Below are 17,200 nucleotides of genomic sequence, written 5' to 3'. Positions count from 1 at the left end.
TATATTTCCTAGCTACAACAGGCCAACTGTGTTCCTTGGCTAGTGACCTTCCATCTCCAAGACCAGCAGTGACCAGTGCAGTCTTCAGCACATTGTTTCACCTTGATATGATCACTTCTGACTCCCTCTGCCGTTTAAATAGCCTCATGACAACATTGGGCCAACCTCCATGATCCAAAATAACCTCAATAGTTTAAAATCAGCTGACTAGCATCAAGCCCACTTGTTACAATAATTCCCCATCACAGTGGGCTGTACCATATTCACAGATTGCAGACATTTTTGGAGGAGCATTATTCTGCTTACTATGCCAAGTGACTCCAATGTGTAGTAAAGATAAAAATTGTTTCTATACCCATAAAATACAGACTATGGAAGTTACCCAGTTAGCAAGCTAAGGTGTGATAGGTTGGCACAGTGAAGACTTGGTGCAGGTGCGGGATAAGAGGCAATAGTCAACTTCAACCATTTTATATTGCTGCAGAACTTGTTTGGTGCTGTGGGACAATGGTCTTGTACTTTGTAGAGATTTGTCATTTGTATCTTAATAAAATGCTGATTGGCCAGTAGCCAGGCAGGAAGTAGAGGCGGGACAACCAGGCAGGAAATAGAGGCAGGGCAATGAGAACAAGAGAATTCTGGGAAGAGAAAATCGCAGTCTGCAGCCATCACCCAGACGTAGTGGAAGCAAGATGAGAATGCCTTGCTGATAAAGGTACCAAGCTACACGGATAACACAGACAAGAATTATGGGTTAAGATGTAAGATATAAGAGTTAATAAGAAGTCTGAGCTAATAAGCCAACCAGTTTATGATTAATGTAGACCTCTATGTGTTTCTTTGGGACTGAACAGCTGTGGGACTAGGCGGAACAGAAACCTCTGTCAACAGTTTGGTAGAGACCAAGGTATCATATTGTATTCTCATCCTATTCCCTGATTGTTCTGGAAAGTGAAAACTGTATACTCTCCCAGACTGTGAGAACCACAGCATCCAACCATGACCATTCTAGAACACTTGAGTTAAAACAAGGTAAGAGTTTAGTTTCGTCTCCAAGCTCTCAGCTTGCTCTTTGTAATATGCTCGGAGGCAGGGCTTATTCCAGACTCTCTGGCATTCTGCTTTCTAAATGCTATCTCTTAAATGGAAGATAATCTTTCTGGCACATGGGTTAAATGTCTTCAAAATGGTTTCTTATTGGCCAACACTTTAATACACAGAAGCTTACCTTCATACACACTTAAAATTTCTGGCTCATGGTAAAGACCTAGCCACACTAGGGATACCTTTCTGGCAACCTATGGGGCATGGGTGTTTCTTCTCTGGATTACCTGTTCTTCCCCCAGCATTTGCTTTAGACTTAACAATTTGTTAATGGCCTTAGGTTCACAATTCTCCTTTCCCAGCACCTGCTATGCCCAAAGTTAGGCAGAAGTCTTATTAAAGGGGGGGAAAGGCTCATAAGGTCCCACTCCTCCCCAAGGTGCTATGTAGCTAATGTTTGTGGGGTGGAAGTGGAAATAATACTCTACAGTGGTGTAACCACTGTGCTCAAGTAAATAACCCCCACCTATTGTCATGCAAGCAACACTAATTAAATGCAGTGGTCTACCAAGATAAAAAAGATGCAATTTTTGTTAGGAAAAGGATTGTTTGAGAGGGACATGATGGAGAATAATGGGGTGGGGAAATGCAATCAAAGTACATTACATGTATACAAGTACATATATGTGTGAAATTGTATATATGTATGTGTGAAATTGTAAAAGTTTTTAAAAATTCTCATACAGACTCATTTGCCTGACCTTAATGCAAAAGTAAATCATTCTATAGTGGGAAAGATGGGACATCGGAAGTGACTCTGCGTGCTAAAACCTTCTCCACAAAAGCTAGTGAGTGCCCTGGAGTCAGGTGAGGGACAGGGAAAGGTCAGCAGCTAGAACATGCTGGTCTTCATTGGTACACATGATAGGAAATGAAGCTGAAAACTGCTCTTAGCTTTCAGTTACTATAAATACTCAAAACAAACCTCCTTGCAAGGAAAAAAGATTTATTGGCTTAGTCATGGTTCTAGGTCATGAGTGGGCAGACCCATTGTCCTTAGGCTTGAGGTGAAGCAGGGCATCACGGGAGGGAAGATATGGTAGTTTGAGTGCTTCACCTGACAGTGGCCAAAAGAGAAAGGCCAGTGTCTCTACAGTCCTTCAAGGGCACACCGGTGACCTGACCTCCTCCACAAAGCCCCTGAGTCACCTTTCAACATATGACCTTTGGGAAGACACTGAAGATCCACAGTAGGACACTGCCCAACTGTAACTTCTCCCTTGGCCTTCCCTCAGCCTCCAGAAGCAGATGACCATGACCAGCCCCGTTCTTCGTCCACAACCACACTTATTAAAAAAAAAAAAAAAAAAAAAAAAAAAAAACCAAAGCAATCATCCCTGGGACTGCCTCCCATCCCAAAAGGTCGGAGGGATGTCACCAAGAAAAACATGAGGTCTAAAAGACCTGTGTGTCATACTCCAGCAGCCAAGTTCACATCAGTCTGGGAAGAAAGCTGATCACACTATCTTTACAGTCTTCAGCATATCTGACAGGACATAGGTGTCATCCCAACCCTGCCCAGGCTTCCTCAGGGTCCGCTCCAAAGCCTGGGCCATTTCCAGGAGCTCTGGTGTAGCACGCTTCTGCTCTGGCTGCAGCTGACAAAACAGGATCTCATTCACTTCGCCCTCAATTCGCCGGACATACAGGAGAGGGAAGGCTGCCTTGAGTCCAGCCAACACTGAGTCCTTTAACTCCACATCACGACACACAAGGTTAAGGATAAAGATACCTGTGGAACAGGAAGGAAAGAGTAGATTGACCACAGATTCATGCGTAAGGAGAACCAGAAGTCTCTAACAGGGAGGCTGGTGAAGGGAGGAAATCAGGAGAGCCTGCAGAGAACACACAGCACACAAAAGCATAAAGACTGTGCAGATGTGACACTCAGAAAGCTTTAGTCTGACTTCCTGATGCTTCCCATCGCTGACACGTTACTGTAATATTCTCCATGCCTAAGAAATGTTTTAATGAAAAGTAATTAATACCCTTCACAAAACACAAATTTATCAATTCCACAAGAATGTTATTCTTGACACACACATCACATGGGTATTTACAATCCAGTGAGAAGGCCAAGATTATCTGACTTCTGGCAATCAAGGTTCCAATCAACCCAGCCACCAGAGGACTTTTAAGATGGAAAATACCTAGGGGTTGTGGACGCAGGCTTCAAGTGACAAAGACTGGAGCACCAACTGAGTGTAAGCGTGGCAAGTCTCTCCACCTAAGTTTCCCCATATGAAAACGGGCTCCCATGAATATCAAGTAACACAGCACCAAGTCCAGGGCATCTGGAAACCATTCAAGTGGTAGCTAGAGTCACCAAGCTGCTTCAATGTGAACTACTACAATAACATTGTAAACCATTTGGCAAGATCAACAAAAGCTGAACACCTCCATAAACCAAGAGCAGTTACAGGCCTATGGATCTATTCAAGACACCTAGAAAGAAAATTACCAAATACATAGCACACACTAAGACTATTACTGGTGACACTGCTTCTATCACCTCCAAACACTGGTGCCGGGCAAACGAATGGTAGCATAGTCACATGATACCAAGAGCAGTAAAAATGGACAATATCAGCACAACACCATAGTCTGATCTCACAGACATCAAGCTGAGTGAAAGAAAGCAGACATTTAAAAGAATATAATATATGTGACTCATCTACAGCAAGAAACAAACAGGCAAAATGAAGCTGTGAAGACAGTTTAATGCTTTCCCTTTAGAAGAGGAAGTCAGTAAGGGGTGGCTACCAGGGTGCTGGAAATAGTCTGTGTTGGGTGCAAGCAGATAGTCAATTTGGGAAAACTAATCAAACTACACATTTACATGAAATTTTTATTAAAGAATAATTTTATGCTGGGTGGTGGTGGTGCACGCCTTTAATCCCAGCACTCAGAAGGCAGAGGCAGGGAGTTGAAGGCCAGCCTGGTCTACAGAGTGAGTTCCAGAACAGCCAGAGTTACACAGAGAAATCTTGTCTCAAAAAAACCAAAAAAGAACCATTTTGGTTTTTTATTTTTTAATTATGTATGTGATGTGATGTGGGGGAATATGCATGCTGTTATGCAGGCACCCAGAGTCTAGATAAGGACCTCAATTCCCTGCAGCAGCACCCAAAGTCTAGCGAGGGCCTCAATTCCCTGCAGCAGACACCCAGAGTCTAGCGAGGACCTCGATTCCCTGCAGCAGCACCCAGAGTCTAGCGAGGACCTCGATTCCCTGCAGCAGGAATTAGAAGCAGTTGACATGAGTGCTGGGAACCTAACCCGAGTCCTCTGCAATAGCTGCAATGGCTCTAACTCTCCAGCCCAAATATTTATTCCAAAGAACCCTTCCCGCTTTCCTTCCCAGACTCTAGAGTTTCTTACCTTCACGAGACAGGATGCTTTTGACCTTCTGCAGGAAAAGCTGGTCCACAAACGCTGGGGGAGGACAACTCATCCCCAGTGTCGGATCCTTACTGTCCACATCAAACATGATCACATCATAGTGGGGTCGCGCTGCCAAAGAGGAGACAATGAGTCCTTGTCTTTGCAGGATAAGATGACATCACTTACATTTCTATACACATACCTGCTCTAAAACCTGCTGTGGGCAACTAAGCCTGAAGGATGACATCATGAGGGCTTTGACTATTAAAGACTCAAATGTCACAGTTTAGAGCAGTCTTTCTCATCAAAGTTCAAACCACCCTGCAGCACAGAGGAACAGTCCTCACCTTCCAGAGGCACACATAACAGGCTCATTCTAGCATGAATGGTACACGCTATGTGTGTGGTTTTTAATGCTGGAAGAAATGAGCATCACTTTGGGAAGTTTCTACAGATTTGAAAAATATGATCTCAAACCCCAGAGTGGTGGCCAGAAGTGAGAGGAGGTGGGAAGGAAGCCTATGGTGTGTTCTGCCAACTCCCTAGGCAATTCGAAACGTATAATCAAAACTGAGAGCCAGTCAACTGGCCAAAGCAGCTATTCAGGCTAGGGTGACTGATATGGGACACCCTTCTGAATGCTGTGAATATGTTCTATTACTATTAATAGTTAATAAAGATACTGATTTGGCCAGAATGGAGACAGAATAGAGCCAGGCAGGAAATCTAAGCAGAGATACAGGGAGAAGAAGAGTGAAGTCAGAGAGTCGCCAGGGAAACAAGATGTGAGATAACAAGCCATAAGTTTCATGGTAAAACATAGATGAATAAGCCGGGCGGTGGCACACGCCTTTAATCCCAGCACTCGGGAGGCAGAGGCAGGCGGATCTCTGTGAGTTCGAGGCCAGACTGGTCTAGAAGAGCTAGTTCCAGGACAGGAACCAAAAGAGCTACGGAGAAACCCTGTCTCGAAAATCAAAAAAAAAAAAAAAAAGATGAATAGAAATGGTTTAGTTGTAAGAGCTAGTTAATAATAAGTTTGAGTTAATAGGCCAAATAGTTTGTAATTATTATTAAACCTCAGAGTGGTTATTCACAGACTGGTGGGTGGGAGAGAAACCTCTAGTTACAACTGACCAAGCATACATTAACATTAACCAGCCACACTGGGATCCTATGAAGCTAAGGAAGGAACAGACCTGTTGAATCTGCTGTTTTACAGAAAAGTAACGTGCACCTCATTCTATATCTAAGGTACAAAGTGAAGGAAATCCTGCAATAGCGTTTCTCAGCCTCACACTGCTGACATTTTGGATAGACTTTCTGTCACTGATGACACTAATGTTCCCTCCAATTTGTGACAACCAAAACCATCTTTGCTGACCTTGTCAAATGTCCCTGAGGTTGGAAGTCACTAACTTGTGCGAATGTAGTTTTACTCTATTTCTGGCTTTACCTACAGATGAATGATTTATTTTAAAAAAAAAAAAAAAAGGTCAACATAGGCCCTATCTTTTCTTCCCTTTGCTCACCAGCTGCAGACTCCAGCTTCCTTGGAGAGGTAGGAAGAGGCAAGGTTACAAGGTCAGAAGAGGGGCTCACTGATCTCTTTTATTGGTTGCTACACCCCAGCAAAACTTAGTCCATAACCAAATGAACACACGGGGGAAGACTGACAGGATGTGGATAGCCCCTCCAAGAGGGAACTCTAGAGACCCCTGCAGGTCTAGCAACCTTAGACTAACGTTCCATAACTAACACTCCTCTAAAGACCCTCCTCCCCCCCCGCCAGCAGTACCTTCTCCTCCTGCCAGGCTGGTAATGTAGGCCAGGCCATCTGCAATGTGAACCTTCATCCGGTCACTCTGGGAGAAGCCAAACCACCGGGTGGCCACTTCCAACATGGAGGGGTCAATCTCAACGGCATCCACATGAGACTTTGGGAAGTGATCATGAACGAAGAGGGGGAGGCTACCTCCTCCTAGACCCACCACCAATAATGCCAGCGGAGTCTCTGTAAGAAGAGAGAATGTCAGTAATGGTTGTTCTGCCCAGTAATAAACATCTAAGGACCTAGAAATTGAGACGTCAAGATATTTGCTCTTTCAGCCTTGACGTCATTTTGGCTAGATCCAGGAAATGAACCATGCCCAAATTTACAGTCCCTTACAAACTGCAATGTAACTGGCTGCCATGCTACCAAGAGTCTCTTAAGAGTTACTGGATAGATTCCCATCCTCGGAAATAGAGGCACAAAGCAGCATAAACACAACACCCCTCACCCAGCTCTTAACTCAGAGCCCTAGCCACCTTTTCAGACACCCCAACAACACAAGCACAACCCTAAGCAGAGAACCACAGTAGCCACAAGATTACTGAAGGAAGAAAACAAACAAGCAAATCACCAAAAAAGGCTGGTCCGTGAGATTAACTGGAGAATAAAGTCAGGGACTTCAGGTGAAGACACTTGTGAGTGAACACATGAAGCTGCCTATAAGTGCAAAGTTATTTTAACTAACTATAATAAGAATTACAGTTTGTCCTCAAATAAGGCACCACTGAAAGCCACATATCACCAAGAGGCACTGGAGATGTCAAAAACACCATCCAGTTAACACTATATACACATGTGGAAAGTTATAAATAACTTAAAATTCTATGGTTAACTCAAAATCTGTGTGCTTCACATTCCTTGCTGAATATATCTTATTATACCTTAATTTTAAGGTAAAATAAACAGAAGAAAGCAAAGTTACACCCCAACACAGGCAGCTATTTCAAGATGGCAGGCTGTTTGAGGCAAGTTACCTCAACTCACTAATGGAGACCATAGTCCAGATGAGGGAGGACAGGAACCCATGTGTATCTGTCAATCTGTAGTAACTGCCTAAGCTACACGGCAATGTGCTCAGCTCTGTGGGCTTCTGGGCTCTGACTGTGGAAGGCAGTGCTATCTCTTACCTAAGAGCTGCTCTGGGTTTCTCAGCAGGGCAAGGCCAGCGATCATGGCTTTATGGTGTTCACAGCAGAGGTAACTCTTATCGATGGACTGCCCAGGGGCAGGAGGGACGTCCTCAGAAGCATCAGCAGGCCGCTGTTTCTTCCTGTCCTTTTTCCGTTTCTTCTGGGCTAAGGGAGAGAGTCATACTACTCAAGTCCTATGAAATGAAGGATGCCGGCAGCAGTGTGCCGCAACAGCTTTAAACAGATCGAAGAACCAACTGTTAAGTAAGCAATTGTGCTGCCGATTGGTTGACATTATATAGACAGACTCAAACTGACCATTGAGAGAATATTCATACCACAGAAATTGGCAAATTCTACAAATCAGACCCTCCCTACAAAGACATGGCTGGCTTAACACTCACCATATACTGCTGAATACCAGAGGATCAGAAAAGGTATAAAGCAAAAGCACATTCAAAACCTGGAAATCTTAACTAACGGGCCTCGAGCCCTCCCCTCTGAGAATGTAAGACCCTTTACAGGAGGAAAGTGGACTCATTCTTCTTTTTCAGAAATGTAAAGTCACTACGAAGTCCCCAACATCACTTACTGTACCAACGCTTACTATGGTTTTCACTCTGAGCTCCTCTCATAGCTGTTTCCATTTCTAAGCCCATGAAAAACCTGAGCATCTCAGATATTCAGTAAAGTACACATGGTTAACAGGCAGGGCCGGTAAGACACAGAGCTAGGACTGTTTGTGCCCCGTGTGTCTACCATCTTCCTGCTATGTCTCCTAGACAGTACAGGGCACCATCCCACTGCTAAGGAAATCACAGGGGTAGAGACCCTACAACAGACCATCCCACTCTGCCATCCTAAACAGATGGCTCTGACTTTTTACAGAAATCTGCACTTCCTGGATCAGAACTGAAGCGTAACCATGGGGTACTTTTCAGACGTGGTCTCTTCTGAGTAATTGCTACTTTGTGATCACCCATACCCCCACGATAGATACTGTTCCTCCCATGGGAAGAAAACTTTACCAAGAAGGCAAGAAACTTGATAATGCCAGGCAGTGGTGGGGCACTTGAGAGTCAGAGGCAGGCAGGTCACTGTGAGTTCAAGGCCATCCTGGTCTACAGGGAGTTCTGGGACAGCCGTGGATACAGAGAAACCCTGTCTTGAAAGAAAGAAACGAAGAAACTTGACAATGTGGAAAAACCTGAAACTCAAACTGGAAAGAACATTTTGTTCTTTTCAGCCATTTGACTGAGGTGTGGGATGAGATTAAGGAAGCTGCAGCCTGAATTGCCAGATAAGAGGGTGGGAGCCCACATGCATGGAGAATGCCCCAAAGAAAATCATCCTGAGCCTACAGGACAGGACGAGCTGCAGCTGCAGGAGTGGACGTCTCCCTCAACTTCTTCCGGATTCGCTGTGACAACAGCGTGCTCAAACAAGAGCAGGAACTGGGAATCGGGACACCCAATTTCAGATTTCTGGGATCACAGGGGCGTTCTACTGGAGAGGCGGAGGACAGAAACATTAACTTTTTTATCTAAAGCGACTATTTTTTAGACTAGTCTCATTCTGTCTGGCCTGAAACGGCTTTGGAGGCCAAGTTGGTCTGAGATGATGTTGCCTTCTGAGTGCTAGGTCTGACAAGTCCAGCCTCAGTTTTCACACTACATGTATGATTTTAAATCAGTTACAGATACAAACATAGACAGACAAGACGCAGGGGGAGGTCAAATCTCCTCAGGGAGATCTCACGGAACATCTTAGGCATACTTAGGAGTGGCTGCTCTCACAGAGGAACAGAGTTCAGGTCCCAGCACCCACACCACAGCTCATGGTTGCCTGTAACTCTAACTCCAAAAGATCTAACGCTCTCTCTCTCGGGGCCTACACACACACACAATTTGTTTTACTCAAAAAAAAGAAAATGAGGGAACCTAAGAGAGATCTGGATCTCACTGACCAACACTGTAAACATCAGACAGCTGTGGCCACATTAACTGAAATATAAATTAATTAAAATTCAAACCAGTGTGGTGACTTATGCCTATAATCCCCGCTTAGGAGACTGAGGCAGAGGATTGCTGACGGTTCAAGAACAACCTAAAGACCGAGACTATCCGAACATAAAATACAAAATAAGTAAAAATCAATTTCTAAAACAATCAGTCACACCGACCGTATTCCATGTGCTCTGTATCCATCTACAGTTAGGGGCTCACACACCAGAATGAAAGCTCATAAACCATTTTCTTCATTGCACGCAATCCCACCCAACAGTCCGAGACTCGATGGCAGCTGAGGCATCAACCTAAGTCTCTCTGAAGCAGGCAATTGCAGGGCACACAACGGAGCAGGGCTCAGAGGGGCACAAAGGGATATATTTTATATATATATAATCAGCTGATAAAACAGAGTCCCTTTAAACTGAGGCACTAAGCCATTATCAGGCTTATTCAGCTTCACTACCCCTACTCCTTATCATGCAGAGATAGGATTTGTTCAAGGCACTCCCTTATCTCCACTAGGACCCTGCCCAGATGGTGGGAAAGGAGAACCCAAAGAGCCCCGCACTTCCCATTACAAAGATCTAGCTCTGTCCTCCATCTCGGCCAAGCTTTCGCTTAGTTCTTTTTTTTTTTTTTTTTTTTTTTTTTTAATATTTATTTATTATGTATACAATGTTCTGTGTGTATGCCTACAGGCCAGAAGAGGGCATCAGACCTCATTACAGATGGTTGTGAGCCACCATGTGGTTGCTGGGAATTGAACTCAGGACCTTTGGAAGAACAGGCAATGCTCTTAACCGCTGAGCCATCTCTCCAGCCCCCTCGCTTAGTTCTTTTTAAGGACTAATTGAGTCTATCCAGACCCGATCCCATAACCACATCTGGGATGCCTCACCTCGGTGAGACACCTCCTTCAGCAGTCTGGCTTCCGACTGCACCACGTTCCTGTTGCTGAGGAAGATGAGCCGCCGAAAATACCACCTATCTTCCCCTTGCACATCCTCAATAACATAGTCACCACTCAGGGCACTGTGGTCTTGGTGCTGAACAGTCCGGACTCCAATGTCCCCACCCACAGACAGGAAGGGAACCTGTAGGAGCAGACAGATTGAGGCAAAAACATCATCTCAGTTAAGAAGTATGTGTCACTACACACTGCACTTTTAGTTGAGCGTAAGAACTTGCCCCACGCCAAGGACAACAACAGCTCCTTTCTAAACCAGTGATCTATGGGCCTTGAGAGACCAGACCCACTTTAGAAACTCAATGAGGGGCTGGAGAGCTGGCTCAGCAGTTAAGAGCACTGGCTCCTCTTCCAGAGGACCCAGGTTCAATTCATAGCACCCACATGACAGCTTACAACTGTCTGCTACTCCAGTTCTACAGTATCGGACACTTCACACAGGCACACATGCAGGCCAAACACCAATGCGCATACGATAAAAATAAACAGAAACTCTATAATGATACTCCCATGAGACTGGATGCTCTTTTCTGGTGTGCAGACACGCACACAGAGAGAAAAAGAAAACATACATAAAATACATTAATAAATCTTTTTTTAAGAATGTGAAAAAAAACAAAAAAACATAGGCCTCCAACCCAGACACAGATGCTATAGTAATATGGCTTTCTTTGCTCTGTGTGCGTGTGCGTGTGCGTGTGTGTGTGTGTGTGTGTGTGTGTGTGTGTTTGAAGAATTAAACCCAGGGCCTTTTGCACAACAGGCACAACACTGATCTACAACCTCAGCCCCTAGATGGATTCACCTCTCTCTCTCTCTCTGCTGGGAACATTTAACTCTCACCTGACTATGGCTCTCCAAACAATGGTCAGATTCTAGTCCTAACTTTCTTCTTCAATTTTTTTAAAATATAATTTTAATTTATTATTATTTTATACGCATTGTGGTGTTGCCTACATGTATGTCTGTTTGAGGGTGCAGGATCTCCTGGAACTAAAGCTACAGACAGGTGTGAGCTGCCATGTGGTTGCTGGGAACTGAACCTGGGTCCCCTAGAAGAGCAGCCAGTGCTCTTTAACCACAGAGCAATATCTCCAGTCCCTTAATCAATTTTTTAAAGTTAGCATACAAAGTAATGAGTTTCATCATGGCCTCTCTATGCATTTGACATTATACTTTGTTCTCATGTGTTCTCCTCCCTGGTCCTGGCCTTTGGAGGGCTCCTTTTGCCTTCCTAGCTGCTGACAGAACTCCAGGAACCAGCAAGAGCTGCTGCCAAAGTCTGGTACCTGCTGCTGGGGAGGCATCCCCGCTGGGGCCAGCTCCATGACTCTGGTTGACAGCTCTGCTTGAATGCTTTCCATGCCATCATACCGCTGGCCGCGATGAAGAGCCACTGTGACCAACCTCCTGAAGCCTGCGCTGGCTGCCAGCTGCTTTCGGCCCTCGTCCATGCCAAAGAGCCACTCGGTCTCTCGGCCCTGGGGTACTGGAATAGACAAAATTGGTTACAGGGAGGACGGGGCAAATGTTCAAAGTCCACATGGCAAAGCCAGTCACTGCTCTGAACAGCTTCCTTCCTGTGACCCCACTGAGACATTATCAATTCCCAAAAGCAGAGCAGCCCATCAAACCTGAAGCAAGACTAAGGGTGATACACGATACAAGTCTTGGGGGTTGGGGGAGACAGGTAGATAGAAAGAAAATGCTGTTTTAGCCATGCAGGCCTGATTCTAAGCTGTTTAAAAATACAAATAACAGGGGCTGGAGAGAGGGTTTAGTGGTTAAGAGTACTGGCTGATCTTCCAGAGCTCCTGAGTTCAATTCCCAGCAACTACATTGTGGCTCACAACCATCTCTAGTGGGATGTGATGCCCTCTTCTGGCCTAAAGATGTGCATGCAGATAGCACTCATGCATAAAATAAATAATTTAAAAAAATACAAATAATATAATTCTCACAATAACAATGGCGCAAGGTGAACATGGCATTATTTCCATTTTCACAAATGAGGAAAGAGAACATAGAACTTAAACTGTTTGTCTAGGTTCATATGGCTAGTGAACGCAAAGCTCGGACTCAGCCCCAGACAGTCTGGCCCATCGCCATCCCCTCCTGGCCACTCCACCATTCATTCCCATAGGTAGCCAGTAAAGATTCTGAAATACATGGAAAGATGGCTTGGTTCTTGAGAAACCAGATTTCCAACACATGCCCACGGTTTCCTCACTTCTCCAACTCTCCTCATCCCTCCATCCTTCTGGTACCCTCCCTGCTTTCCACACCTTCATGTGTCACGTGGCAAGCATCATTCCTAAGAGCTTACACTTCCCAACCACACAGACGGTTACATTCCATTCTGCTTACAAGTTATCTGAGGAAAATAAAGCACCTGGGAAAAGTAACATTTTCAGGGTCTCCTCACCAGTAGGTACCTAAACCGGAGCTGGAATCCAAAGAGTCTGCTGCACAGCTTACTCCTCTAGCTCCTACCTTGCACTGCCTCCTTTAGTTAAGTCTGCAGTGGCTCTCCTTCTGGATGACAGTACACAGGCTAGACAGAACCCGAGCTAGATCTCACAGCTGGCACCAACCAGCCCAGCCTCGCCTCCATCAATGCAAACTCTGAGTAACTAAAATTTCTATACAATGTGCAATGGGTCTAAATTTACACTCACTGTGTCCTGCCTACCATGTCCATTTTCAAACTTCATCAAGCCTTTATTTTGGACTATGAAAAGAATAAACTCAAGTCTAAGAAGGCTGCTGGAGAGCTATTACTCCCTTTTCATCATGCCTTGGCTAATTCCACCTTCAGATAAAAACAGCCATGATATACCCAATCACCAGGACCCAAGCCCAGCCCCGGCCCTGTAAGCCAGCCCTTCCAGGGAAAGACGTGGAGCAATCCCAACTCACTGATAAAAATGGCAAAATGACTGTCCCGCGATGGTTTCACAGTGGGGTTGTCCACCACGTGGAGGGTGTAGCGTGGCTCCCCAGTGTCCCCACTGCACAAGTCCAGAGACACACTCCCCAGCCCAGCCTTGCGGCGCAGCTGACTACACAGCCAAGCATAGTGCTGCCGCTCCCGCACGGCCTCAGCCAGTCCATCGGCACTCTCCAGCCGCACAGGCTTGCCCTGCTCCTGAGTACACAGCTCAAAGATCTGAAGGGCAGAGCCAGGGACTGGCCTGAACTTGGTCATGACGAAGGCAAAAACAGGCAGGGAGAACCGAGGCTCTGCTTCAGACACCTGGTCCTGGCTGCTGGCCACTTGGTGTACCCTCACCATCCACCCCTCCCGAGAGAAGTGACCCACTGCTTTCTTCAGGATGTGAGCCTGCGCCAGGGAGATGCAGAGGTAGCGACCGCCCACCTGCAGGACCCGGCCAACCTCAGCCAGCATCCTGTCCACCCGCTGCAAGGTCTTCTCCTCCTCGTCTGTCAGGACAGCATCCAGCGTGCCCTTGTCCAACACCACCTGAAATGTGGCGTCAGGAAACTCCATCTGTGTCATGTCCATCTTCAAGAAGCTCATGTGGGGGCGTCGGCTGGCATTGCGATCCTTCATCTGCTTGATAACCACCTCACTGATGTCGATATTCACGATATCTTGATAGCCCACATCATACAGTTGCTCACTGAGCTCTGAGTTGCCACAGCCAATCACAAGCAGCTAGAGAAAAAACAGAAATCATGAACAAAATAGAAGGGACCAAGGCCAAGGCATGCTCTTTGACACTTCAAAGAGGAAAATCTCTCACCTTGCCTACTTTGTATTCTCAAAAGACAGAGCAACCACAGTAAGGAGAAAGCAAGGCTACAACTAACTCTGGATGCCATCTTGGAACTACCAATACAGGTATGTGCAACCCTGGACCCAGTGCAGCTATGACTACAGTTCAAAACAAATCGTAAGCATTCTTTTTTTTTTTTTTTTTTTTTTTTGGTTTTTCGAGACAGGGTTTCTCTGTGGCTTTGGAGCCTGTCCTGGAACTAGCTCTGTAGACCAGGCTGGTCTCGAACTCACAGAGATCCGCCTGCCTCTGCCTCCCGAGTGCTGGGATTAAAGGCATGCGCCACCATCGCCCGGCCATCGTAAGCATTCTTAAAACACATATTTTTTGCAATTATTTCACTTTGCCACTTGATTGCATGGTTCTCAAGTGTGAGCCTTGGAGATGAGAACCTTGCATTACGATGTCAAAAGCTAGACACATCTGGGAGGAATTCACTAATCAAAACAGTATTTTGTCACAAGAAAGGTCATGTGAGAATAGGTTTTGTGGTGTGTGCTATTCAAAACTGAATGTGGGGCTGGAGAGACGGCTCAGAGGTTAAGAGCACTGACTACTCTTCCAGAGGTCCTGAGTTCAATTCCCAGCAACCACATGGTGGCTCACAACCCATCTGCAATGAGATCTGGTGCCCTCTTCTGATGTACAAGAATACACCCAGGCAAACCACTGTATACATAATAAATAAATTTAAAAAAAAAAACTGAATGTGTGGCTGGAAAGAACTCTCAGTAGGTAAGAGCACCTACAGTTGTTACTGAACACCCAAGTTCAGTTCTCTGCACCCATATGGCACAGCTCACAACTGCTCACACTGCCTGTTCCAGGAACTTGGATAGCCCCCTTCTGGCCTTCATGGCTCCTGTATTCACATGATGTATATAAACTCATGCAGGCAAACACACATATGCATCGTCAAATAAATAAGTAAATCTTTTTTTAAAGTCTGTAGGAAGTTGTAAAATCCAAACACGCCAGTTGCAATATTGATTTAAGGTTAAAAATGGTGCCTGACATAACTATTTCCATGCGCTCATGCTTTCCGTGTCCCTGGACAATAAACTCCGGTTTATGAGATTTCCAAATCTGCTCCCGTCACAGATTCCATCTCAGGATATTTAGCTAGTTTTCTGAAGCCAAACGTAAAAGCCGAAGTTACTGTCTCTCTCTGCAGCACAATCTCCCATTCATCTTTCAAAATTCTGGTGTCACCATCTCTGGAGGGAAAAGCATCTTTCGGTGAGACGTGACTAAGCTCTGGCGTCAGACAGACCTGTTTTTAAAATCTCCATTTGACAACCTACTATATGTGTGACTTTCAACATTCACCTGTAAAAACAAGTGCCCCTGAATTTGCAAAGAATAAAAAAACTGCACGTGCCAGATGGTACATTTTCTTCCCTGCCGCCAATACAACCCCACCTCTTCCACGGCTACTACTAAACTTGGAACGTTGCGCTGTGTGAGTGTGTGCAGTTTACATCACTGCTCCCGTGGCTTGAGTGTCGGGTACAACGTCTGAAACCTGATAAGCACCCAGCAATGACTGAATAAACATACCTATCAACAAAGCCAGACGGTGCTGCCTATGCCACACTTGGGCACAGCGACACAACACCCCTTTAGACTACTGACGAAGTCACCATTCCAAATACGGTGAAGACAGAAAAGTTTCTCTACTTAGTAGACCAGGCTGGCCTTGAACTCACAAGACCCGCCTGCCTCTGCTGGGATTAAGGGCAGGCGCCACCTTACCCGGCTCAAAGATCAGCTTTTAACTGAAAGGTTTAAATGGCTATTTTAAAGTTGTCATTTGGCCAAAATGCTGCACGGACTCCTGAATTGTGGATCCGAGCAGGGTACCCACGCCTGCCTGTCTCCTAAGTTTAGGACTGCTATCTTCAGTCCCCACAGAAGAATTCCTGGTCGCACGTCGTACCTTTTCCCTGGGCTTGATGTATTTGTGCAGCACTTCACAGAGTTCCAGGTAGGTTCCATACCATTCGAAAGATTTCTTCCCTCGCTGTTGGAAGAACTTCTCCCAATAGTCAACAGAGCCAAACTCCTTGGAGCTTTTAGGTAAGAGATTCATGTTCCCACGGCGAGGTGCGTCTCCGAGACTACTGGTGACAGATCATGAAGGGGACTCACCCCAGGAAGCCCCGAGATGCAGCCGCGGGAATCTCAGCCATTACAGACGGCATCGAATCGTTCCACACTCAAAACCCAACCGAACACTCCTACGCGACACACGCACGCGCGCGCCGCCGGGTTCCCCACGCGCCGCCCCCTTCTCTGCACCCTCAGTTCGCGCCCCACGTGCAACAAGCCCCACACTCCGGCTGCTGCTCTCAGAACCCAGCAACCACATCCGGGTAAGATGCCTCGGGATTGGTCTGGCGCCCATACCAGACCGCACCTCATTGGCCATTGAGTCTCATTTCTGGCACTTCATTGGTTGCTCGTAGGCGCCATGCGCTTTACCCAAGGCGACTCGAGTGGGCGGGACTTCCTGCCAGAGTCCGGGCGGAAGAGGCCTACTGCAGGGTGCGGCTGCGCGCACCGCCACAGCGGCCTCTGGGAGATGGCACTCCATCGCCAGCTGAGGGCGCGCGGGCACTGGGAGCTCAATTAGTAGAACTGTGTCTGGATCAGGAGCAGGAGGCACTCTTGTTCCGAGAGGACGTAAGCTCTGGGCTGCACGTGACTTTCTGTCGTCTTAGTCCTGCACAGCCCAGCGCTGTTCCCTTCTGCATCTCCTCTCCCCGGATCTATTTGCCACCGTTCCCGGATCTATTTGCCACCGTTCTTGGTTAGTTCAGAAGGCAATGACTACTTTCTCTGCCCCAGAATACAGGGCTTCGCCATCAACACTGTAACAACGTAAAATTTCAGGAGGAAAGACTAGCAACCGATAATACAGAGGCGCCTCCTGTTCCCCTTTCCCCACCCCTCAAAACACAGTAGCCAAA

The 17,200-nt window shown here is 46.2% G+C and overlaps 1 protein-coding gene across 2 annotated transcripts; it reads right to left on the bottom strand.

Moving 5' to 3' along the window:
* Positions 1-2,060: 2,060 nt before the first annotated feature.
* On the bottom strand, positions 2,061-16,543 carry Mettl13 (methyltransferase 13, eEF1A N-terminus and K55). 2 transcript variants are annotated; one of them, XM_057769911.1, is made up of 8 exons: positions 16,168-16,543; positions 13,348-14,107; positions 11,718-11,917; positions 10,360-10,555; positions 7,450-7,617; positions 6,287-6,502; positions 4,486-4,617; positions 2,061-2,836 (listed from the first exon to the last, which is right to left on the bottom strand). In XM_057769911.1, the coding sequence occupies exons 1-8, from the start codon at positions 16,318-16,320 to the stop codon at positions 2,562-2,564; spliced, it is 2,100 nt and encodes a 699-aa protein (XP_057625894.1). In that variant the 5' UTR covers positions 16,321-16,543; the 3' UTR covers positions 2,061-2,561. The 2 variants fall into 2 exon arrangements, with proteins under 2 accessions (XP_057625894.1, XP_057625895.1); XM_057769912.1 differs by having other exon boundaries at positions 11,718-11,909; positions 13,808-14,107; positions 16,168-16,541.
* Between the last annotated feature and the right edge of the window lie 657 nt (positions 16,544-17,200).

The sequence above is a fragment of the Chionomys nivalis genome, chromosome 5 (genome assembly GCF_950005125.1).
Source record: "Chionomys nivalis chromosome 5, mChiNiv1.1, whole genome shotgun sequence".
Classification (NCBI taxonomy): domain Eukaryota; kingdom Metazoa; phylum Chordata; class Mammalia; order Rodentia; family Cricetidae; genus Chionomys; species Chionomys nivalis.
Note: the sequence above shows the minus strand (reverse complement) of the source record. Positions and strands in the feature narration are given on the sequence as shown.